This window comes from Glycine soja, chromosome 3 (assembly GCF_004193775.1).
Source record: "Glycine soja cultivar W05 chromosome 3, ASM419377v2, whole genome shotgun sequence".
Taxonomy (NCBI): domain Eukaryota; kingdom Viridiplantae; phylum Streptophyta; class Magnoliopsida; order Fabales; family Fabaceae; genus Glycine; species Glycine soja.
Window position 1 is genome coordinate 37,559,518 of NC_041004.1, and position 25,689 is coordinate 37,585,206.

The 25,689-nt window shown below is 32.5% G+C and overlaps 2 protein-coding genes across 7 annotated transcripts; one reads left to right on the forward strand and one right to left on the reverse strand.

The window, feature by feature from the left end:
- Nucleotides 1–6,006: 6,006 nt before the first annotated feature.
- LOC114405520 (AP2-like ethylene-responsive transcription factor BBM) lies at nucleotides 6,007–11,020 on the forward strand. The gene is made up of 9 exons (XM_028368008.1): nucleotides 6,007–6,093; nucleotides 7,829–7,990; nucleotides 8,100–8,167; nucleotides 8,304–8,312; nucleotides 8,650–8,738; nucleotides 9,593–9,669; nucleotides 9,839–9,889; nucleotides 9,975–10,048; nucleotides 10,290–11,020. Exons 2-9 carry the CDS (start codon nucleotides 7,866–7,868, stop codon nucleotides 10,784–10,786), a joined length of 990 nt encoding a protein of 329 aa, XP_028223809.1. The 5' UTR covers nucleotides 6,007–6,093; nucleotides 7,829–7,865; the 3' UTR covers nucleotides 10,787–11,020.
- Nucleotides 11,021–18,877: 7,857 nt separating this feature from the next.
- Nucleotides 18,878–25,689, reverse strand: LOC114406746. Of its 6 annotated transcripts, none has more exons than XM_028369540.1 (8): nucleotides 25,525–25,689; nucleotides 22,450–23,770; nucleotides 22,072–22,363; nucleotides 21,565–21,771; nucleotides 21,282–21,455; nucleotides 20,414–20,617; nucleotides 20,195–20,308; nucleotides 18,878–19,567 (listed from the first exon to the last, which is right to left on the reverse strand). In XM_028369540.1, the coding sequence occupies exons 2-8, from the start codon at nucleotides 23,535–23,537 to the stop codon at nucleotides 19,223–19,225; spliced, it is 2,424 nt and encodes an 807-aa protein (XP_028225341.1). In that variant the 5' UTR covers nucleotides 23,538–23,770; nucleotides 25,525–25,689; the 3' UTR covers nucleotides 18,878–19,222. The 6 variants fall into 6 exon arrangements, with proteins under 6 accessions (XP_028225341.1, XP_028225340.1, XP_028225339.1 ...); XM_028369539.1 differs by lacking the exon at nucleotides 25,525–25,689 and adding an exon at nucleotides 24,981–25,235; XM_028369538.1 differs by lacking the exon at nucleotides 25,525–25,689 and adding an exon at nucleotides 23,971–25,235.

The window sequence follows — 25,689 nt, forward strand, 5'->3', positions numbered from 1 at the left end:
CTACTTTCAAGAGAAATTATACATTACAGTCAAAAATAAAAGAGAAACTGTAAATTGTGCAGTTACAAATTAACTTACACAGCTGCAATAATTAATATTAATTTAATTTAATTTTAAATATTAATTTATTATGTATGAAATTAAATTAAGTGAATGAAATTCATAGGTTCCACTTCTGCAGAGGATGAAATCCTACTATATATATTGATTACGCTTGCGTCTTTCCCACCCCATCTCCAAACACAAACACAATAGTTCCCCTCACCTGTAACCTCTCCAAGTTTAATTTGTTTTTGTTTTTCTGTTTACCCTAAAGTGTGGGATAAAGTGTTGGCTCCTTTGTATAGCATGGACAAGGCAAATAATTCTTTAAACATGTACAACCATTGGTATGCGTTCATAATAATAAAGTCGATCTCTCTCCCTCTCTCTATATATATATAGGTTAAATTAAGATAAAGAAAGTTATCATTTGCATGAAATCTTGACAATATTTCAGGAGCGGCAATGACTATACTACTGAAATCTTCTCCCCTTACCTTGGTGTCTACAGGTTTGCATTCCCTCTTCTTTCTCTCTTTCATTAGTCTTATTTATTCCATTCTCTCTCTCATTCCTATCAGAAACAGGACTTTGGAGAACAGGAAATGGATAGCGAGGCTCGATCGTGAGGGTCTGCCAACCTTGCACTTAGGAATTTTTGGTGAGTTCATATTCCAACTCTTCCAATTCATTTTCTAATTTGTGGCTTACAGTGAATTGTTGAGCATTAACATCTATGTATGTCAACTAAGTTAGTTATTAATGTAGTTCTAGCAATACTCTCTCTCACATAATTTTTATCAATTAAAATTTATTAACAATTATAAAATCTAAGAGATTCATTATATAAAGGTTAAACATATAATTTATTTTTAATTTGATCCTCATACATAAAAACTTATTTAAATCGGTTCTGCACGTACAAACATTACCATTTAATCCTTGTCATCATATATATTCTTAATTTGGTCTATACACATGTCGCACATTTTTAATTTGATTTTTATATGTAAATTGTATTCTTATCTCAGTCACTACATGTAAGAGAATAAATTAAGAATGTGTTATACTTATATGAATTAAATTAAGAATATATTACATCTAAATTAAAAATGTACAAGGGGATTAACGACATAGAGGCCAGACATACATTTAATGTTTATATGTATAGAGACCAAATTGCATGTATAAAGACTAAACATTTAAAATTTGTGACACATACGTACTGAGTTGTATGTTTAACCTTAAATAAAAAATAAAAGTAGAATTTCCAAAATTTATTTTTAGACAATAATATAAAGTGTGTTTAAAGAGTGGTAGTATTTCTCATGTACATAATCAAAAGAGTATGTTTGCACATTCTACTAAATATATCATGGTTTAAGTTTAACGCATGACATTTTTTTTGTTCTATTTCAGACACTGCAGAGGATGCAGCCAGAGCTTATGATATCATATCAATAAAGTTGAATGGATGGGATGCGCTTACAAACTTCCATTTGAATTGCTATGATGTTAGGTGCATTATGGAGAGTGATTTAACTCAGACCACGGAAGGAATAGCTACATTAAGAAAAGTAGACAGCAGTGGCAGTACTGAAGGATACCCTCAACAACTGAACAATTCATCTTTTTCTGAGTTTTCTCATGGCTTCAAAAACCCTAATCTGATTCCAAGCAACCCTTATACTCTTGGTGGATTTACAGCTGGTGCCGGAAGCAGTAGCGATGGCAACTTATTTGGAGGAGAGTTTCCAAATATGAGTGCTATACTGCAGCAATCACTTCAGCCTCAGAGCCAAGTGAATTTTAACAATGTTTTCAATAATCAGAACCTTTTCATCAACACCACCAACAACAACATCAACCAGTTTCTGCCTCAGAGTTCTAACTTTACAGCTGGTGCTGGAAGTAGTAGTACTGCCAATTTCAATCCAATTGGAGGAGAGTTTCCAAATCAGAGTGCTACATTGCAACAGCCACTTCAGACTCCGAGCCAAGAGAATGTTAATACTGTTTTCAATCAGAGTATTCTGAACGACGGCGACGAGGATAACAACAACAACAGACAGTTTCTGGCTCTGATTTCTAACTTTCCTTTGCTTGCTCGTGGCACCAAAAATCTTGATTTAGAAAGCTGTCTCCGTTTCACCAATTGGCCAGCTGAGTTTGGAAAAAAGTTGCTAGGTGGGAACTTGGAATTGGATTTGGAACCTTCTTCAAGCAATCTGAACGTGCCATCTCCAACACATGACATGGTGAATGAAACTGCAGAAGCTGCAAATGCTGTTGGTTCACTTGGGCAACAGATCCAACCAGTGGAACCATCTAATCAGGAATTTGGAGCCACACAGCCACAGTTACCTGCACTGAACCAAAGTCTTGAACCTGATCACAACTACAATGCCAATATTTTGAACCAGATACCACCTCAAAACTTAAACCCCAGCTTCTCTGATACTTTTCAGATTAATCCTAGTTCTGAACCAAACAACATTATTGGTCCCCAAAGTCAGACCGATGTAAGTCAATTTGATTTTGACATGAGAGAATATATCAACATATTAGAAGACGATAATTTCAGCTACGATTTTGACATGTTTGCAGCAAGGAATGAGGATAGGCAAGGCCCCTAATACTGCAAGGCACCAGGTTTAATTATCATTAGTCATTCAATAATAACAATGGGGTTTGAACAAGAATGTATGTTTTAGAATTAGTCTTAAGTCAAGTTTCTCAAACAAGGTTTTCTATTACCTATTATTGATTTTCTTGTTGTGGTAGACGAATCCAGATGGTTAGTTTTATTTTGTTACCTTCATAATATTTGGAATGTGAACATTGATATGTTTTCATATATGAGTCTCATGAACATAAGTTCAATTTGGAAAGCTCTAAAGATAACATGGTGGAACGAATTAGAGAAGCTCTAAATTAACTAGTTATCTCTTTTTGCAAACCAATTGGGCAGATGCTAATGCTTGTTTTTTATCTATCGGTGAAAAAAATTCACTTAATTGGGAAAGCTGCTTCTCGTTCATTTAGACAATGGAAACTAAATCTTGGTAAATTTGCTAATGGATTCTCATTAGTATATGAAAAAGTATATATTGTTTTACTTAAATAATAAATAAGTAAAAAATGTCTTTTTATAAAGTCAGTACAATTAATATTTTTTTTATTTCTCAAAAACGAAAATAAATTCATAATGCTAAAGCATTTAAATTTTTTATTTATTATATTTGCATTAATATATGTTAAATTTGTAAAGTAATTATTATTTTTTACCTATTGTTTTAGTTACAATATACAAGACAGCGTGAATGGATTTATTTAATATATAAAAGTTCTATAAGTTATATAATATGTGCGGTTATAATTTTTCCTTTAATTATTGATTGCAAATAAAATTTGATTCACTGTAACTAAATTCATGAAATGCATGCTCAATAAGAAAATAATCTTTGAAATAAATTATTAACAACAGTATTTTAAACAATTTCAAAATTATATTAATATTTATTTAAGTTCTTTGGTACATTAAAATATGCTTTATGAATAGTAATAGTCAATAACAAAAATACTTCTACAATATTGTATGTATGTACAAGGACTCATTTAGGGGGCAAGACCCTCTCCGTCCCCTTCATCAAGACTGTATATGAATATGTAGGAGAAAATTAAAAAGTATATATATAGAGAAAAAATGAATAAGAAAAATAGGATTTTAATTTATATTTGTTTAATTTTTTTATAGGACCGACTCAACAATAAAATAACTAAAGTTTAAATTTTAAGTTTATCAGAAGAAAAAAAATTATTATTAGTTCTATAAAGAAAAAAAAACATATATATTAATAAAAAAGATAACATATATTGGTAAAAAAATCCCTAATATATAATATAATTGTTTCATTTAAAGAAAAAAATCATAAAATTTAATTTAAGTCTCACTTGGGTCAACCTATTTTCTTATAATAGTGGATTATATTGCTAGTTTTAGACATAAGATTGATAATAAATATTTTTATAAAACTTATTATTAAAAATTAAATATTTAAATTATTGTAAACAAAATTGACCCTCCCATACATTTCAGGATCCGTCTTTGTGTATGTATGCATAAATACTTCAACCATGGTGTATTTATTAATTTACATATTATAATATTGTTCATTTATTTATTTATTTATTTATTTGTAAAAATTGATTTTTTATTTATTTTGATACCATTTATTAATTTACTTTCATAACAATAATCAAAATTAAAAATTCTATTACATATTTTTAGGTATTAAATTTAGTATTAATTATTTATTGTAACTTTTTACGTATTTTTTTTAATATGAAAATTCATGTATTTAAAAAATGCTGATTTCATTTAATAATATAATATATTATAAATATAGGACTTGGTATTCGTCATGTTTATAGAGAGAGGAGAGAGATTGGAGAGACTAGACTTATCTCTTTTGGGTTATACTTTATTTTCACTTTTACTAATGCAGTAATTTCAAATTAAATTAAAAGAAAGATAAAATTTATATTATACTTTACTAGTTCGAAACTGATATTTTGTATCTTTTGTTTTTTTATAATTTGTGATTTTCTTGCCTGCATATTATATTTTATAAAAAAATGAAAATCACATATTATAAAAAGTATAAAAATTTAAATAATCTTTTTTTTATTAAAACATAGAGATGTTAAAGACTATTTTTGAATATATATATATATATATATATATATATATATATATATATATACCAACAAGTATTCGAATTTTGTTTATACTCAAACTAATTCTCTCTCCCACAAGATTGGTCTGTTTCAAAGCAAAATGATATTTACAATTGTGATTCCATTTTCAGCTAGGAATAGAACCTTAGTCCTTATACCAAAATAAATAAATAAATAAATCTTAATCCTTACTTAAATGTCAAATCACTTGAGTAAAAATTAAAGACTTAAAATACATTGTATTCTTAAAGTAATTAAGTGTATAACGTACGAACGGATTAATAACAGTTGCAAGCTAAGATGAACATTTAATTTTTCATTTTTACAACCTGGCTGACAGTGGTGAATACAGGAAAATGCCAAATTTGACAGCTTCTTTCTTAAGAGAATTACTTATTTTTAAAAAAATAACCACTGCTTTTAATTTTTTATGTATTTGTTTCAAAATAATCAGAAATGGAATGTAAAATCTTAATAAAATCAGAAGATATTTTGAATAACTTCTCATAAAATATTTTTTTTAAACTAATTTTTATAATTGCAAACAAGCATAAATTAGTTTCCACTTTTGTTTAAAATTTCTATAAAAAAAATACTCGGTTATTTTACATCAGAATCACTTCTTTTTTTTTAATCTGTAACATATATGACGGCATTTGGGTGGCAATTAAATCTCGTACGAATGACATTCATGCGTGTTTTAAAAGAAGAAAACAACAAATTAAGGAGACTACGCTGTGTTTGTATAAGTAGACGTTTATTTTCATTGAACGTGAATGATGCTAGCTAGTAGCTGGAGACTTGTGTCTGTTTGTTTTTTTGTTCAACGTCCCCCAATCAAACAAACGTTTAAAGAGAAGTAATAATTCGTTGTTTCTCACAAAATGCGTGCCCACCAAATGAAACGATAAAACAAACATAGCCTCTGATTCACAAGTGCTTTGAAAAGTGAGAATAAACGTTTAATAAAACGGGCAAATAAACACATGCACTATCATTGTCTTTGCTGTTCCTTTTACTTTTTAAACCAAGATAAAAGGGTGAATATCTCAGCATAGGGTGGGAAAGAGAGGAGAGACAGATACAAATAATGTACTCTTCTTTTCTATTCTTAAGAAAAAATATTGATTTGGTTACTGTTCTATATGTACATCTCAATCCCTTACTTCATATAAACTACAAAATAAGAGTAACAACTGTTATTATTATTATTTTTTGGTGCAGCTTTTCTGGTCTTCTCAGACAATCAGACATCATCAACTGAGTCAGATCCTGGGAAGAAAACTCTACTCAGACTGCATATATAGATTAGTAAGTAGGAACAGTTAAGTATGCGTAAACTCATTTAAAAGTTTTCATTCTACGGAATTATTTTTCCCCGTTATGATAAGAGTTCAATTCATTTACACGCAAGAGAACAGACAGAAAGGCTAGTTATGACTAGTTAGATTTTTTTAGAGCAAATTATAATACCTCAGTTTCATATAATTACATAAGCATTCCTTGTGTTTTTAATCATATTATTTTTGCCTCCTCTGTAGGTGGTATTAGTATAAGGTTTGAGGGAATATTACTATTTTCAAACATAAAGGACAGTTAGAATAAGAAACTCAAAAGGATGAAATTATGTGTAATTACACAAAAACTCAAGGAATATTATTATAATTTGTTTTTTTTTTAACACGATCTGTATCAGGAGAATATCCTTCAAAAAAAAGTATCAGGAGAATACAGAAACCTTACCCACTACAGCCATAGGTTTAGTGTGTGATTAATTGATATAATCTATATAACTATCAATGTTATTTAGCCCCAAAATTTTAGACCGAAGTTGTTAAAAACATTTCATAATTTGTCATAATTGAAGAGAAAAAGTGAAGAAGAAGACATATTTTAAAATAAAAGACTAAATGATAAAATGCAACCTTTTCCATTTTTCTTTTCAAACGTTGTTTTACCAAAAACACTTTTTTTAAAATCTAAAACATGCAAGAAAGATAAAGGGGTTAGCAAGAACTAAGAAGATATATATAGTTGTAGATTTAAGATGAGGAATGTAGGATATATACCGTGCATTAGGAAATGGAGAAAAACAAATGATATATATATATATATATATATATATATATAATGAAGTGGATGACTTCATTTTATTTATATACCGATTGTTTGATTCATTTGGTTCAATGTAATGTATTTGTTAAATTTTGAACCAGCCTGAAACTTGAATAATCCACAAAATACTAAACGAAATATAAAGATAAACTGTTGGTTTTAATTGTTTTTCATTTTTATTAGCGTGGGTATATAGTTTGGCTACTACCCCAAATTTTATTTTGCCACTAACTTTTAGAGGTCAGGTTTTACTTCCAGTTATGTTCTAGTACACGAGATAGGAGCACATTCACACTGAAATTACAGGTTCAATGCATAAATTTATATTGAAAGGTGATGTACCTGAGGGTTTTACATGTATGTATAAATGATAGTTTGAATCCTTCTAAAAGTTAATGCCTATTATTTGAGAATTTAAGGGATTTAAATATATTTAATTATCGTTAAATTATCTAAAGGAGAATATGATGGTTGTGGAGGCATCCCTTTAAGTTGAGTTCATTGGCTGCTATGGGATAAAAATCACCTTTATTTAGGGCTTGGTATAGAAACACACCCTATGAAAAAGTAGAGGAGAAAATGAAAGAGATTTTAATGAAGGAAAAAAAAAAAAGAGAAAGGAAGGAGATGATTTTCTTATTTGATTTGGTTGAAGGAAAGGGAAGGGGAAAGTCTCCTAGCTCGTTTGCTTAGTAAGGAGAAGGATAGAAAATAATCTTAACTATAAATAAAACTGTACATGCCCTAACCACATGGCAAATTTTCCAGTGTTTCATTGTCTGCATTTCAGTATCCCTGGTTTTTACAATTTTTCCTTCATTTTTTTTTTAAAAAAAAAAAGAAAGAAAGGATCACAACTTGTTTTGACAAGTAGCTGTTTATTCAAATTATTTGTTCGCTTACTAAGAGTTATTTTCGTTGATATCTTTAGGATTTCTCATAGTTATAAACAAGAAAGCAAGAACAAGATGTTTCCAAACAATTATGATATTTCATCTGTTCAGCCTATTGTTGCTGCTTCTGAAGGAACCACAGTTTTTGGTGATCAGAGGAATGTTAGGGAAGAGCCCCGTACATATCTGGGAGTACAAAAGTATATATACCGTACTCTTTATATCTTTGCGTTTATATGTCTGCATTATATTATTCTTTATGTTATGCCTATGAAACTTGCTAATAATATGGATTTTATGGGAATTCAGGGTCACGGATAAACCAATCTATATAGGTCTAGTACGTGAGAATGATGCAACCAAGAGCGAGCGAACAAGTAATGTTTTATGTACATTAACTCAGAATTTTCATTCCCTGTATATTACTATTAATACATAATTTTTCAGGAATAAAAACTATTCACCACTTGATAGGTTCAAAATTCTAATATTGTTTACCTGTGTATCTTGCAGTATATCTTGGTGAGTGAGGCAGCATGCTCAAGTACTTTTTGATGACTTCAAAAGGGGAAGTACAATAATTAATTCAACTCTGATAACTTGACCTATCGTTTTTTAATGGAAACATTCAATAAAGTGAAAGTTGTTGATGAAAAAATGTTTACATATTGGTTTATATAATCTAACTGAATATTTTGTTTATGGTGAAAAATAAGTAATTTTCTTATATTGTTATCTCCAAATGCAATTAATGATTTTTATTGCTATATGAATTATACTGGTGATTAAAATGTTTTTCCTTCATAGATTTGGTCATTATGCATATATGGGTGCTTCGACTGATAAATGATTTGAGCAGGTAAATTTGACAAGGAGGTAAATGCAGCAAGAGCTCATGACTTGGTGGCTCTGAAACGCGGGGGATCCAGTGCAAAAACAAATTTTCCAGTATGCTACGTTACTGTTAGATTTACGTGTCATAACTCATATATGCATGCATACACGAATATAGTACCATAAGAAAATAATCTTTAGGCAGTGCTTAATTGACAATAAGGGGAAAATAGAGAAATATAGATAAATATGATATATATATGTCTGTGTGTGTGTATGAGATAATGAAATGATATGTGCCAATTAATGAACTTTAAATCAACCTATGGTGGAATATATCTCCAACAAACTTGTGTTATAATAAATTGTGCTAGCTAGTCTTATTCTAACAATGTCATTCTATCTTCTAAATCTTTTATCTGTTCAATCATCTCCTCTGGCCTCCTAAAATATCCCATCAGGTTATGTTCCAAACAAAAATATTAGCAATCAATGATCGGGCACTTCTAACATGAAGTTCGTCCTTTCCTATGATTCTTTTTAGTATATTGTTTTCTTGATTTTAGCTTTAACACAGGAAGGATAATATTTTAAAAATTCAGATTGATTTTAGAAGAGATTAACATTTGTTCTTGTACTGAGTAATGATACGCAAACACATTCACATATAGAAATTAATTTCTAGTTAATAATTTTGGAAAAGTTTTAGTGTAAGCTAACTCTTTTACTTTCAAGTGAATTCTAAAAAATGGCTGCATATTTGTATGGTTTAAGATGGAAACGTTGGCCCGACAATGTGGTCTGAATAGAATGTACAAAGAGTCTGGGTCTTGTTTCTCAAATATTATCAATTGATATTTCTTCTACCTTTAAATGAGCCATGTGATAGGTGAATCAAGATTTATTTTAGAGCAAAACCTGATTTTTTTTATGCATCAATTTTGTCCTATAATACGTTGTTGCTCCAGGAAAGTCACTACAAGACAGCATTGGAGGCTATGACGACTGATATGACACAAACGGATGTTGTGGATTCTGTCAGAATGTAATATCAGAAAAAACCCGTTCATATCAGTGAACCATTTAATATTCCTAGTTTTCATTGTAGTTTTAACTCAATTAATTCATTTTCATTTTGAAGTGTCTTTTTTCCTAGTGAAGAATGCGTATTAATCAGATCATATATATCATTTGATATCCCTATGTATGTATAGGTTAAGTTACAGCTTTGTGAAGTTCATATCCAAGTATCGTGGAGTCATCAGGTATACACAAAAATAGTGTCTCTTACTTTCTAGCTATATATTCATCTCTCTCCCTCTCTCTCATTTTTACTTTATTTTTAAGCAGAGATTCATCTACTGCGAAATGGGAAGCAATTTTTGTTACAAGCAGCGACGACAACAAATCCCTTGGATTATTCGGTAAAGTCATTACCCCATATATTCTATGTAGTATTTTTAAAACATTTATCTATTATTTAAGCTATTTAAAGCATTGATTAGTTTCTGAGCTTTTAATTGTGATTTTTTTAATGGATAAATATTAACTATTAATTAATTTTTATTAGTGAAAAAATTTAAAATCATGACCTATTCCTTTCTTCTTTCATCCTAACATTTATCATCAAGTTAATCATATATCTCCTTTTAATCATGTAAACAGACACAGAAGAGGAAGCAGCAAGGGCATATGATGTTGAAAGCATAAGGTTGAAAGGGTACGACGCCATTACCAACTTCAATATCAGGTTTTACAACGTTGAGGCCATTTTGAAAGGAGTAACTGATCCTGAAAAAGTAATATATCAGTCACAAGACACTGTCCCTGTGGAAGCAATGCAGCCTTTGGAAGTGCTTCAGAACATTATTGACCAAGGCTCCTCGAAAATGTTGTATGGTACTACTACTGATACCTTCGGAAGCAATGTATTTCAAAGGCCAATATCAGGAAACACAGAAGAACAGGAAAATTATGTGGCCTTTGCCTCACAAGGCCGTGAAAATGACCCTAATAGAAATTTGTCCTTAGTGACTGAGGGGCAACCTTTGGTCTATGGAAGAAGTGGTGAGGACGATGGTCAGGGAGGCTCATCAGCCAGCAGCATGTGTTTTGAGGATGAACTGACCAATGCTTATAAAAAATTCATAAAGAGGAGTTAAGTTTATAACCTCCTAGACCAAGTTGATGATGTTATATGGAGAAGTTCAGAATTATGGCTGTGAATTAGTTAGTTAATTCTCTGGATTGGATTTTTACCTTAATTTCAATATGTTGAACAGGTTTCACTGTCAAACAATTTATAGTCCATTGGTTGAAGTTAAACATTATTATAGCACCGTAGCTGTGGTGCAAATGCATGCTCTTTTTCTATGTTAGCTTGAACATTATACTTTCATATGGCAATCCTAGAGGGGATAGAGGGTCGTTAAAGCTTTGGCTTTCATTATTCAAGTTCGAGTGATTTCATTTAAAAAAAGAATATTCCTTAATTAGGCTGATTTGAACGCGGTGATCCTAGTGTTAATTTGCATGCTCTTAATTTTCTTAGTGGAATTTTGATTCCTGTTTGTATGTGGTAACATACTGGCTAAAGCTTAATTTGTTTTTCTCCACTTGAGGACACGTTGAAGACCAGCCCCCCTAACTCAAGAAAATCTCCCTACAACAATAAATAAATATATCTGGAATATGACTTACGTTACCTTGTGTCAAGTCATGCATCCAAATGCTACCAAGTATATATCGTGCCCCGAATATGAACATTGGCTCCAAAAAACACGAATTATATTGTTGTTGCAAACATTACACTATTGTTTGTTTCCATCATAGAAGGCCAATACATGCTCGGGGGTTCATACACCAAAGTGATAAAGGGTAATGATCAATCTCACCAAAGGCTCTAATGTAAGAATTAATGTCTCATGTGAGAGGCATGTGACTTATGTAGGGACTAATAAGTAAATAATTAATGATTAAGGACTAAATTGTAATTGGGCTTAATAGGAAAAGTTTCTAGAACTAACTGCTACTTGATGGGAGTAGTGGTTATAAAAGGGGCTTAATACCCACTAACGTGGAATAAGGTCCCCTTCCTGACCAGAAAAGTGTTCTCTCTCACCCATAGCCATCACGAACGGAGAAAGACAGAAAAGAAAGGTCAAAGGAAGTGAAATCTTATTTCTCTCCTCTTTCAAAGAAATCAAAGTACACCGGAGAGAAGTTCCTATGGAGAAAGATACAAGTCTTCCTAATGGAGAAAAGTACACATCATTATCTATTGTTGTTGTTTATTGATTGTTTGTGAGAATCATAGGTTTCAAGATCCTGTTGTTTCCTATAATTGAAAGTCTAGGAAACCCCTTAAGAATTTTTACATGTGGTATCAGAGCATGTGTTATGAAATTTAAGATTCTCCAAGAATGATTTAATTTCTCTCAATTATACATGAACCCTAATTATGAAATTTAGGGATAATTTAATTTCTTTCAATTATGTATGAACCCTAATTATGAAATTTAGGGATAATTTAATTTCTCTCAATTATGCATAAATCCTAATTATGAAATTTAGGAATTTTATTTTTCGCTACATACATTGTTTTATTGGCAATATTTTATTATTGTTGAATACCAATTTTTGGAGAAAGATTATTTGAAAACTTATGATTATCGGAGAGAAAGCTGCACAACATGTATATATTAAATTTGGAGAAAGTTATTACTTCTAACGGTGAAAGAAAGGAAGCGTGCCTAAACGTAAATATTCAATTTCAATTTTGAAAAACTATGCAGGTATGAAATTGCTATTTGCAACCTTATGTTTGCTATTTCCAATCCCACTTGATCTTTTTTTTTCGAAAAATTATTGTTGAACGTGATTAAAGGATTGAAAGTTTATATCCTGTAACTAAATTAACGTGAATGCTTTGAAATTATTGGTAGCAGTAAATATACGTATATGTTACATATTTGCTTGAACGTATTTGAATACAAAAACATAAATAAATACAAATATTATTTTATGGCCTGGAACAAAATTAATAGAATGGCTATGAATTGTTAATAGCAATAAGTATGTACAGGCCATATATATTTGATTGGAATTAAATGTATGTTAAATTTGTTAGTCACCAAAGTAGCCAAATTTGTAAAGTTATTTAATTCCAAATTAATGATTATTTCAATAATATTTGGTTGGAATTAAATGTATGTTGAATTTGTTAGTCACCAAAGTGGCCAAATTTGTAAGGTTATTTAATTCCAACTTAATGATTATTTCAATTACTCATAGAATAATGGATGCTAAATTATATGATTATTGGTTTATGGGTAATTGAAATTCATTGTTATAAGGCATTTATGGATCGCCCAAAGGTTGATTAGTTGTTCTTATAATTAATGAATATAATTGTAGGCAATTTGTGTGTATCATTAGTTTTATTTATATGCCCAAAGGAAATAGATACTACAAATTAGTGCATATTTAATTGCCAAATAATGTTAAAATTTTATTAGTATCATTATGTTTGTATGTTGTATGTTGGTGTATCACCCAAAGGAGAACATCAATATACATTGTCCGTTATCTGAATGAATCATATGTATGACATGTATTTTATGTCTCAAAACACATATGTGAATTTTATTATGTAATACATGTTTTGAATTAATTGGATTCTTATGTATCATCTGTGCCAATTTTAATGGGCTTAACATCTTTGACTGAAATGAGCAAGTCCAATTTCACCTCGGTGTTTTGGATCATGATCTTGCTATGTTGGAATAGAAGTTTGTTATTATTATTGATGCTAGTAACAATGAAGAGAAAGTCCATTATAAAACTTGGGAAAGATCTAACAGACTCAGCCTAATGTTGATGAGAATGACTGTTAAAAACAGTATTAAGACAACTCTCCCTAAAATTGAAAGTGCTAAAAAGTTTATGTGATTAGTGGGAGAGTGCTCTCAAACAACTGATAAGTCTATTGTTGGGACATTAATGAGTACATTGATCACCATGAAGTTTGATGGTTCACGTACTATGTATGAACATGTCATTGAGATGACAAACATTGCAGCAAGACTTAAGACCTTGGGAATATAATGGTTGTGAATGAGAACTTTCTTGTTCAGTTTATTCTAAACTCATTACCGTCTGAGTTTGACCTGTTCTAAATGAACTATAATACCATGAAAGATAAATGGAATGTGCATGAATTGCACAGTATGTTAGTTCAGGAAGAAATGAGGCTTAAGGATCAAGGAAGTCACTTAGTCCATTATGTTAGCCACCAAGGGAATCAAGGAGCTTGAAAAGAAATTTATGAAGAAGCATGATAAAGGCAAAGGATCATTAAAGAACAATGACGACTCTTTGCAAATCCAGAAGAAAGTTATCAAAGGACAATAATTGTCAATTTTGTGAAATTAAGACATTTCCAAAAGGATTGCCTAAAGTGTAAGTTTTGGTTCGAAAAGAATGGTGAGCTTAATGCTCATGTATGTTTTGAATCAAACTTAACTGTAGTTTCCCATGATACATGATGGATTAATTCTGGATGTATGACTCATGTTTCTAACATTATGCAGAGATTCCTTACAATCCAAACCATAAGCCCAAATGAGAAGTTCATTTTCATGGGGAATGAAGTGAAAGCTCCAGTGGAAATAGTTGAAACTTATTGTTTAAAACGCAACACTGGACCTCGTTTAGATTTACTGGAAACTCCTTATGTACCTAGTTTATCTAGGAATTTAGTTTCATTATCTAAACTTGATGTTACTGCATACTCTTTTAATTTTGGTAATGGATGTTTCAATTTATTTAAGCATAATCATCTCATTGGTATTGGTATTCTTGTGATGGTTTATATAAATTGGAAATAGACAGTTTGTATGCTGAAACTGTTTTAACTTTGCATCATAATGTTGGCACTAAACATAGTTTAGTGAATGAACGATCTGCTTTCTTGTGGCATAAACGTTTAGGTCACATTTCTAGAGAAAGGATGGAAAGATTAATAAAGAATGAAATTCTTCCTTATCTAGATTTTACGGATCTAAATATTTGTGTGGGTTGTATTAAGGGAAAACAAGCAAAACATACAAAGAAAGAAGCTACAAGAAGCACTCATCTTCTTGAAATTGTGCATACTGATATTTGTGGACCTTTTGATGTTAGTTCTTTCGAAAAGGAAAGATACTTTATCACCATTATTGATGATTATTCACGTTACGGTTATGTCTACTTACTGCCCGAGATTTCTTAGGCAATGGATGCCTTAGAAATTTACTACAATGAAATAAAAGGGCAATTAGACATAAATGTGAAAATTATTAGATATGATAGAGGTGATGAGTATTACGGAAGATATGATGAAACTGGGAACACCCCGGTCCATTTGCTAAGCTTGTTCAGAAACGTGCATTTGTGTGCAATACACAATTCCCAGTACACCACAACAAAATGGTGTATCAGAAAGACGTAATAGAACTTTAATGGATATGGTTAGGAGTATGTTAATCAATTAGACTTTACCCGTATCTTTGTGGATGTATGCCTTGAAAACTGCCATGTATTTGTTGAACAGGGTTCCTAGTAAGGCAGTTCCAAAGACACCTTTTGAACTGTGGGCAAATAGGATACCTAGTATAAGGCACCTGCATGTTTAGGGTTGCCAAGCAGAAATAAGGATTTATAATTCGCAAGAAAGAAAATTGGATGCAAGAACAATCAGTGGATATTTCATTGGTTATCCAGAAAAGTTAAAAGGGTATATATTTTATTGTTCTAATCATAGTATGAGAATTGTCGAAACTAGAAATGCAAGGTTCATTGGAAATGATGAAATCAGTGGGAGTACAGTTCCACGAGAAGTGGAAATTAAAGAAGTTAGAATGCAAGTCCTTTTAGCTTGGGCCTCTAGCAGTAATGTGATTGCTCCTTTTAGTTGTTGTTACAAAATTAATGAAGAGGAGCAACACAATAATGAACTCATGATGCATAATGAACCTATTATGGAAGAACTACAAGAAGTAGCATTAAGGAGGTCTCAAAGAGAAAGGAGACCAACTATTTCAATGATTATGTGGTATACCTACATGAAACAGAAACAAACTTAAGCATTAATGATAATGATCCATTTTTGTTTTCACAAGTTGTAAGTTGTGATAGTTCTGAGAAGTGGTTAAATGCCATGAAAGAAGAGATAGATTCCATGGAACATAATGGTGTTTGGGACCTTGTAGAATTATCAAAGGGTTGTAAGAGAGTTAGTTGTAAGTGGGTCTTCAAGACTAAACGTGACTCTCATGACAACCTTGAATGTTATAAGGCTAGACTTGTTGCTAAGGAATTTACTCAGAAAGATGACATTGATTATAAAGAGACATTTTACTGGTCTCACGAAAGGATTCCTTCAGTATTATCATGGCATTAGTAGTCCATTATGACTTGGAGCTACATCAGATGGATGTGAAAACTGCCTTTCTTAATGGAGATTTAGAGAAGAATGTTTGTATGGACCAACCAATGGGGTTCTCAGCTGAAGGAAATGAACACATGGTGTGCATACTAAAGAAATCAATATACAGTCTTAAAGCAAGCTTCCTGCCAATGGTATTTGAGGTTTAATGATACCATTATTTCCTTTAGATTTAAGGAAAATACTGTTTATCGGTGTATGTATCTGAAGGTCAGTGGGAGTAAGGTTATTTTCTAATTCTATATATTGATGATATCTTGCTTGCAGCTAACAATCTTGGTCTTCTTCATGAGACTAAGAAATTTCTCTCTAGAAACTTTGAAGTGAAAGATATGGGTGAGGTAAGCTATGTGATAGGGATATAAATATTCCATAATAGATCACAAGGATTGTTAGGCTTATCTCAGAAAGTATATATATCGATAAAGTGCTAGAGAGATTCAAGATGAAAAGGTGTTTAACATCGCCTATTCTAATTTAGAAATGAGACAGAGTTAGTCTCACACAATGTCCTAGAAATGATATGAAACGAAAACAAATGAAAGTAATTTTGTATGCATCAGTTGTTGTTGCATCTTAGAGCTGAATTTGTAGTATGTTTTGAGGCTACAATTCAGGCTAATTGGCTACGGAACTTTATTTCAGGGCTTGAAATTGTTGACAGTATTGCTAGGCCGCTGAAAATGTATTGTGATAATTCCGCAGCAATATTTTTTGTAAGAACGACAAGTACTCTAAGGGTGCTAAGCATATGAAATTGAGGTACTTTGTCGTGAAGGAAGAAGTTCAGAAACAAAGAGTGTCAATAGAACATATTAGCACAAACCTTATGATAGTTGACCCTTTGAATAAGGTATTATTGCCCAAGACATTATAGAACATGTTGAAAGTATGGGCATTATTGTTATTGATGATCATTAAGTGTAATTTACCTTGTGTAATTTTGCTGACACTCTGAGCTCAATTATGATATGTTTCTGATTACCTGTTCTCTATGTTTGCATGCATGTTTGTGTTAGAGTAATTTTAACAGGTTTTGTCTTGAATGAAGACATTATGTTGGACCAATTATGTACTCCTAACTAATGGTCATATTAAGGAAAAGACTAATTTGTAGTACATGGAAGGGACTATGTCGATTAGATGATGTACAACCGCCATGACTCGAATTGGTTCCTATTCTTAATCATGAAATTATGATGTACCCAATGTATAAAAAAATTTAGTCAATTTTTAATGCGCATTATGTTAGTTAATCTATTTATTTATTTAGTCCATAATGTTTATTAATGTCACATGAGCCAAGTGGGAGAATGTAAGAATTAATGTCTCATGTGAGAGGCATGTGACTTATGTAGGGACTAATAAGTAAATAATTAATGATTAAGGACTAAATTGTAATTGGGCTTAATAGGAAAAGTTTCTAGAACTAACTGCTACTTGATGGGAGTAGTGGTTATAAAAGGGGCTTAATACCCACTAACGTGGAATAAGGTCCCCTTCCTGACCAGAAAAGTGTTCTCTCTCACCCATAGCCATCACGAACGGAGAGAGACAGAAAAGAAAGGTCAAAGGAAGTGAAATCTTATTTCTCTCCTCTTTCAAGGAAATCAAAGTACACCGGAGAGAAGTTCCTATGGAGAAAGATACAAGTCTTCCTAATGGAGAAAAGTACACATCATTATCTATTGTTGTTGTTTATTGATTGTTTGTGAGAATCATAGGTTTCAAGATCCTGTTGTTTCCTATAATTGAAAGTCTAGGAAACTCCTTAAGAATTTTTACATCTAATCCACTGCCAAGAGGAAATCGTTATGGTTTCCAGAATTTTTTCCTCACCCTTAGTTGTAGCTGTGAAAATCAACGAATTGTGGGTCAAACATATTGCCCAAACCACTGCAAACCATATTGCCCGCAACACTTTCTCTTACTCCTATGAAAAAAAAAATGTGCACTATTGTGTATTATCGAACTGATACATCACCAATATAACAGGCCTTCCAATTTATCGAGGAGATTTGACATTCAAAAAACAAATTCCTTGTACTCTCATCTTCTCTTTCACAACCTTTAACATATGCTTTCTTCATGGTGGATTACATTTCTCTTCACCAATATTTGACGGGTCGTCGGAATTCAGTCCAAAACCATTTTCCAAGCACATATTTGTACCTTTGATAGTATACTTTTCACCCATATGCTTTTTAAAGAACTCTCTTGGAGCACCTATATGATTTTCTTAGTTTAGTGGCTAGAATTCTTTTAGCCTTCCAAAGTAACGGGGTTCAACTCCCATCAAGAATAGATCTCAAGACTTTTTGATAAAAATGAGTTATTTGGAGAAACTAAATACCTAACACAGCCACACTTTGTCTTCTTTATTTCTCTCCTTCCTCCCTTAACCAAACACAGCCTAAGTGTCAAGGAGGAGAAGTTAGTCCTGTCGGATGTACAAGTTTAAAGTGTATTTAAGTTTTTTTTATCAATATTAATTATTAGTTTATTAGATTTTATTAGTGGGAGGATTCAAACCCATAAATTATTTCTCCCTCCTTTCATCCATTATCACTAACCCAACCTTATTATATCTCCAAAGTGCATTTAAGTTACCAAATCGAACTAGCAAAAGATTTTTAGATGATGCTGGAAGTAAAAACTCATAAGCCTTTACCACAAGTGCTCAAGTTGAGTTCATAACTCCAATATATCCGTGAAAAGAATAGACCAAGGCAATATCAAGTTAAACAACAAATAACATTCAAATACGTAAGCTTTGTAAACTATAAAGAATTTGTATACAATTAACAACAAATAAATACTAAAATTTCTATTACAAATATATCTTGCATTCTAATTATAAAGCAGACACAAAGATGTAAACATTGAACATAACAAATTTTTTAATGCTACACTATAATGACTTATTTTTATATACAAAAAAATAAATCTGCAAGCTTAAGCTCTGCTATTGGTGAAGATTCTCTCAATATCTAAAATCTTTCTATTCCATTTCTTTTTAATTTTCTTTCAATTCACAATTCTTTGCAGCCAAATCTCTAACGTAGTATTCATTTTTCCCTTGGTAGGTGTAAACATGTGGAACTGACAAGGTTTACATGGACCAAACTTCACGTAGGAGTTGGTATCTAGCATTTGTGGTGGGGTTGCCACCTTGCTCTTTATGATTATTACCTTTTCCATTTTCAGTGACAGTTGGAGATGAAGGAAGCTTATCAATGATGAATGTAAGAGGGGAATCTAGTTCCTCTAGCTCCTCATCACTGGTATATCCTCTTCTTTGAACAGCTGATACATTTCTTGCCAAGTGAGACTTTCCTGCAGCCTCTGCAACTTTCTCTGCCACATTAGCAGAAGAGGGAGCCATATACACAACGGGCTCAGCCACATAGGGAAAGCTTCTTGCAGATTCTGCTGACAATCTTCGCTCTATAATAGTCTGAAAGATGAAGTTAAAAAAAAATCAATAAACTAGTTTCCAGAATTACTGCATTATTAAAGTAGAGCAGAAAGTTACAAAATATATGCTTCATGAAATTACATAAGGCAATATCAATTTTAGAATTTAAATAATTTAGAGTAAATTGCACTAATTGTCCTTGAGGTTTTCTTTAATTCCACAAACATCCCCTGCTTTTGTAACCATTACAGTCACCATCTTTGTAGGTGTTAATGTAACATATAAGGTGTATAATCTTTTCAAACATATAAGGGGAGGTCAATGTAATGTTTTCAAACATAAAAGGAGGTTAATGTAGGCATAGAAAAAATAGTAATGTTATGCATAATTTGAGAAAAATTCATGGGAATGCAAGTGTAGTTTGCTCAATAATTTATTATTATTTCCTTGCTAATGCAAATTAGTTATTATAGCCAAAGTATGATGAGAGAAACCAAAATTTAATAACCAGGTTGGTGTTCATAACAACATACCATAAAGTAACAAAATTTAATGTTCATTTTTTTCTTTTGGACCAACTCTTAAATTCTTCGAAGCTGTTAAATCTAGCAACAAATTGATGTATCCTCCTGAACAGCTTAAAAATGATAGTGATGTAAGGTATACCTCTGCATTCAGGGCCTCCAAGACAGTTCCTGGAACAGGATCTGGACAGAACTCATCCGGAGTGAAGTTACAGAGAACCCGTATAATCAATGAAAGATTGATGGTTGGACACACCTGTACAACAATAAAAGATATGGAATGAAGACAATGACAAACCAACCAAAAAAGTGAGGGTGGCATGCCACTGAAGAAAATCAGCATTTGATTCATGAAACTAACCTCATGTCTGATATTTCTATCTATAAGCATGTCTTTAGGTAGCATCAGAAGGTCACTCAAGTCATTAAGGAGAACAAAAGGTTTAGGTTCACTGTCTCTGCCCTGCTTTTCATCATTCTCACTGTTCTCCTGATCTTCTTGCAGCAGACAATCTTCAGCATCAATGCCAAACATGTCAGTAAGCAATCTAGACCAATTGCCAACCTGCAGTTCAAGTAGTTCTTCCATAAGCATAAACACATATAAACATAACTTTGCTACATGATGAATCCTTCATACTTCATAATAGTCACATTACTTATGCCAACTATGCTAATTGATAATCATATTATCATTTTTTTTTTCAATTATAACACTTTTAGTGGCTTACTTTGGACATTGGCACAAGAACAAGATCAATACCACAAGGCATCCGAAGAGTTCCCCACTCCCCAGTATAAAATCACAAATTCAAACCACATGATATCATCTAAGCAGATGGTTTTTTAAGATTATGTATGAAGTTAGACTATAAAGGGCGCTCAATACATCAACATATCATCGACAATCATCGTGCTTTTCTTTTCCAAAGAAAGAAAGCATATAAAGTAATCAATTAAACGCTAATCAGATCAGTTGAACAAGTAAACCAAACAGTATTTCTGAGAAACAAATTTTCTCATACACTACAAGCTTTAGTTTCAACACAAGCAGGTTGTCCAAGTTATACAAAGCAAACATGCTCCCATCAAGAACTGTCCCTCCGAGAAGTTGACACTATTTGATGATGAATGTTTACTATAGCCAGATAAGAAATTCAAATATTCAAATTCAACTTTTTAAACAATGTGTGTGAACACCAAAACCAGTGAAAGGGTTAAATACATACAGAATTTTTTAGCTGTGCACCAGACCCAAAGCTTAAATCTCCAGCTGGAATTGGCAAAACCTTTGAATCCACAATAGGGTCTGATATAGGATCAGTCGGGATATCAAGGGCCGACTCCCGAAGAAGAGCATTGAACATAGCAACATCTAGTCTAGCTATGCATTGTTCCATGACCTGGTAAAAGAATTTAAATCTACTTAATCCTGAGCAAAAGAAAGGGAAATTATAAACACTGCAAGAATGGAAGGATTAAGGATATCATTGATAATAATAAAAAGCACACCATTCTAGCCAATACAGGCAAACAACCACACTCATGCCCTCCTGCTCGAACAGGACAGAGTCGTTGAAAAGCATCTTGGAAAGCATTTCTCCAGAGATTGATGGAAAAGTTTCCTTGATTGTGATCACCAAGAGCAGGTCCCATCAGCTTCCCAATGGATTTATTTGAAGAGTTCCCAACTGGAGACTGCATGTAGGGAGTCAAAGCCTGAAAACATAACATGCTTCTCAAGTTATCAAAAATACTGTGAAGAATGATACAAAGATCTACTGTATCAATAGCGTACTAGAGTATATGAATCATCAACCCTACTAATGATATATCAACTTTAGAACATATAATGATTAATTCCTATTTGGAGTTAAACCAGTAGATAAGCTAAACATGGGAATAAGATGGTTGGAATAGACAATGTACTCCTCCCACTGTACTGGACAATATGCAAGAATGATTATTTTCTTACATCAGTGAATGCATCAAATATCTAACACAAGAGACAACATCTACCTGCCACCACACTGACTCCACTATCCGAGAAAAGATCCACGATTCTACTCTTTCTAAAGCAAATGTAAAGGTTCCTGTCTCTTGCCAATCTTCAACAAGAGGCATAAAACCATTTCCTGCTTTACCACTGGAGCTACCTTTCCATTTCAGCGCCATAGACTTCCCATCGTTTCTCTTCCCAGCAGCATTTGACTCGGCCAACCTTTTAAGGGGACTAGCTTGACAGGAATTCCCAAAGGCTTGAGAAATTATCTCTCTCAGCACAATGGTATTTGACAGCCAGAAAGTTAACCTGAAACACAAATCAAGAAGAGAATATTTATTGTTCATATTCAAAATCAGTAAATGACAGAATTTGAATAAAGCACATGTGCATACCTTGAAACATCATTACCACAAGACCTGGCAACCAAAATAAGACCAGAAACAGTATTCTTGGCAATCGTTGCTCGCCTTTTCTGGGTCCAATGCTTACAAGCATGTATATAGAGCCTAGAAAGGCGTCGAGCAGGTGTGTGCACCTTGTGTGCTGAGCTTCCATGCTCTGGTGCAATGGAATAAAGTGACACTTCAAGAGCAGCAACTTCTCTAAGCTCCTCTTCGAGCTTTTCAATTCGTAATTCCATTTCTTCAATTTTTAATTCTGCAGCTGTATCATCCTCATGTTCACCATTTTCTTCAGCATTAGCTGTTTCATGAATTTCATCTTCACTTCCTACACTCTGAGCACCATTGGAGGATCCATCCACAACATCAGGTTCCTTGACCTCTTGAACAGGTTTTTCATCTACACCTTCAGAAGATTCTGATGATACATTTACAGGAACTTTCACAGTCTTGGAATTGGTTGAGGGAGTATTTTTGTTTGTAACTTTGGAGGGCCCTTTATTTGAGTTCATAGGTTTCTTTTGATTGCTATTCGATACCTTCGATTGCAATTTATTAGTTTTTCTATCAGATCTCTCCTTTGATCCACGGTTGCTTTCTGAAGGATTCACTTTAACCTTACTTTTAGGATCTTTTGAAGCCTTTTCTGTTCTCTCATCCTCATTTGTGAAAGAATCACCTTGGGAAGATACTGAATCCTTTACTGTCTCAGTATCTGAGACTTCTTCATTCCCTTCCTTTTGCTCTTTCTCCAAATCACTGGAACGATCACCAGCCACTTCATTTTTGTTTTCATTAACTTTCATCTCGGCAAGTGCCTCCTCAGACCTGTTGACATCATCCACATAATGTATAACCACATTTTCATAAGTTTCTGAATTCTCTAAGGCCGTGTTTGAATCACTTAGAAAATTATTTGCAGTTGGTCTACTATCCTGGGGTGTCTTAGATTCAGTTCCTTTTTCATTCAATGTTTTGGAAGAATTATCTTGATGCAATTTATTCTCTCTCCTTTCGGTTCTTCTTGAACCCTTTGTCTGACTATTCCTTGAAGCTTTTCTCTTCTCAATTTCTTTCATGCTTTCAAATTCCTTCAAATATCAATCAAATAAAGATGATGTGATAGGGGGAAATGATAGCAGTAACTAACCTTAGCGAGCTCCTTAAGCCTTAGTTCTCAAATCCTAAAGTCTGTTTGTTTGTAATCACTAACAATACCTACTCCCCAGAATAGTGTTTTGGCTTCCACCACCAGAGAAGTGCTTGTAAAACCTCTCTATCTTTCCAGAGGCTCAAAACAACAATTGTCTACCTGCAAAAGTATTGGTAAAATAAGTGGCTTGATTCTCAGAGAATAATAGACAAAAATCGTATAAGGAAACCAATTTTGATTATCGGGATAAGAGGTGAAGTGAAGACATTTGAAACATTCATCACAAATCACAATGAGTGTCAAAGAAATGGAAAGCCCAGAAAGATGACTAGTGCAGAAAGTTCACTAATATAGCATACACAATTTGCAATAATTGAAAGGGAACCAAGTTCAATTTCAGGCCACAAAAATTATGCATAAAATAGATCAAGATCTCGTTTAGAAAGTATCTAATAACTCTTACTCGATGAGGGTAGGCAGCGGAAGAAATCAAAATGTGAACATATACTATAATAAATAATAATAAAAAATACAACATGAACAAAATTACAAAAGGCACGGATGGATTAGTTCGAGTTCTTTGATAAGAAATTCTGCATCCATTTTGATGTTGTCCACACTAGTGAAATTTTAGTAAGTTCCTAAAATTAAGCAAACATATGATATCATCACTTTTTTGTTTTTACTCTGTGCAGGAGCAAGACATGCGCCATTGCGGACAAAAAAAAACTTATTTTGTGGTACCAAGTCGAATTAGTATGGAGTGACAGGGACATAGTGGTACCCTGGAAAATATTCTCAGCAAAAAAGAAAAACAGCCAAACAAACAAGATGCGGCCACCAAGTTAGAGTAAAAAAATAAACAAACAAATGAATAAATAAATAAAAGAATCTCTGGATCGATTTGCGATAAACCAAGCATAACAGAGACCTAGAACAGAACTAGAGGGGGTTTAGAAAAACAAATATGATCACCAACGTCATCACAAATCACATACATCAAATATGCCAGCTGGCTATATTCCAATAATTTCAATGAAGACCCCTTATAACAACTGTCATTAATCAGTCTAAAAACGTTGTCTTTTTTTACTAACTATTAACTTTGACCAACCCAACCCATCAAGGAAAAAGAGTAAAATTAATAGTGGAAGAAGCTTAGGCAACTGCTACGACATTTCCTTAATTTCCACCAAAACCAAAACCGAAGGAAAAGGAAGTTGCATCACAGTCACTATTTAATAAGCAGAAGCATAAATAAACAAACAAATAAATGAAAAAGGCAGAAAACGAATGAAGATTCAATGCATTAGGATTAAAGACAAGTGGGTTCTGAAGATTTTATATTAAAAGACACCTATAACCGTACCCAAAGAGATTCTACGTTTCTACATAGAGATAAGAACAAAAACAAAATCGTGAAAATGGGAAACGAAGAATTATAGAAAAGCCAAAGAGGGAAGTTGAGTAGAGAGAAGAAACGAGCACGATGTAGGAGGAGACAAGCGAAACAGGAAACGGGTGAGTGTGTAGTCAATTCGGGAGTTTTTCGTGACGGTATGATGTACTATCTCTCACGTGAAACGGACAGAGAAATGTAAAAAGAGAAAGAGAAAGAAAGCATAGAATAGAAGAAAAGAGAGAACAATAAGTAGCTGATCCGAGTCAATCTTTTAACATATTAATTTTTTAAGTAAGTTTTTAAGTGTGAATTTTATAAATAAGAAAAATATGATTGGAAGAGAAGATTTTCTTAAAAATATCAATTTTTCCGTACAAATTATTCATTATTAAAACTAATTGATATTCCATATTAATGTTGATAAAAAAAAAAGGAGTAAAAAGCTGTAATGTAACCCTAATAATAAAGGATGATGGGATGGAACAGTTACAAAGGTTGAAACTTAAGTTACCAGTGAGTCTCAAACACGCGGTTTTGTCTTGTTGAAGTGGTACGTACGCAAAAATGATGGCAGACAAAAGAATCCTTGGGATTAGCAACGTTGCAACTGTTGTTTTCTTTGTGTTGTTTTTGTTACATTCAAACGCTCGATGAGAGGTTCTGGAGAGTTGTGGGA

What these genes read in the sequence shown, in the direction of transcription:
- LOC114405520 (XM_028368008.1), top strand. Translation starts at nt 7,866, where the DNA reads ATGTTTCCAAACAATTATGATATTTCATCTGTTCAGCCTATTGTTGCT. An exon ending in ACATATCTGGGAGTACAAAA is followed by an intron (nt 7,991 to 8,099) that starts GTATATATACCG and finishes ATGGGAATTCAG; the next exon opens with GGTCACGGATAAACCAATCT. An exon ending in GTGCAAAAACAAATTTTCCA is followed by an intron (nt 8,739 to 9,592) that starts GTATGCTACGTT and finishes TTGTTGCTCCAG; the next exon opens with GAAAGTCACTACAAGACAGC.
- LOC114406746 (XM_028369540.1), bottom strand. Translation starts at nt 23,537, where the DNA reads ATGAAAGAAATTGAGAAGAGAAAAGCTTCAAGGAATAGTCAGACAAAG. An exon ending in GTGCACAGCTAAAAAATTCT is followed by an intron (nt 20,618 to 21,281) that starts GTATGTATTTAA and finishes CTTGAACTGCAG; the next exon opens with GTTGGCAATTGGTCTAGATT. An exon ending in TGGAGGCCCTGAATGCAGAG is followed by an intron (nt 19,568 to 20,194) that starts GTATACCTTACA and finishes TTCATCTTTCAG; the next exon opens with ACTATTATAGAGCGAAGATT.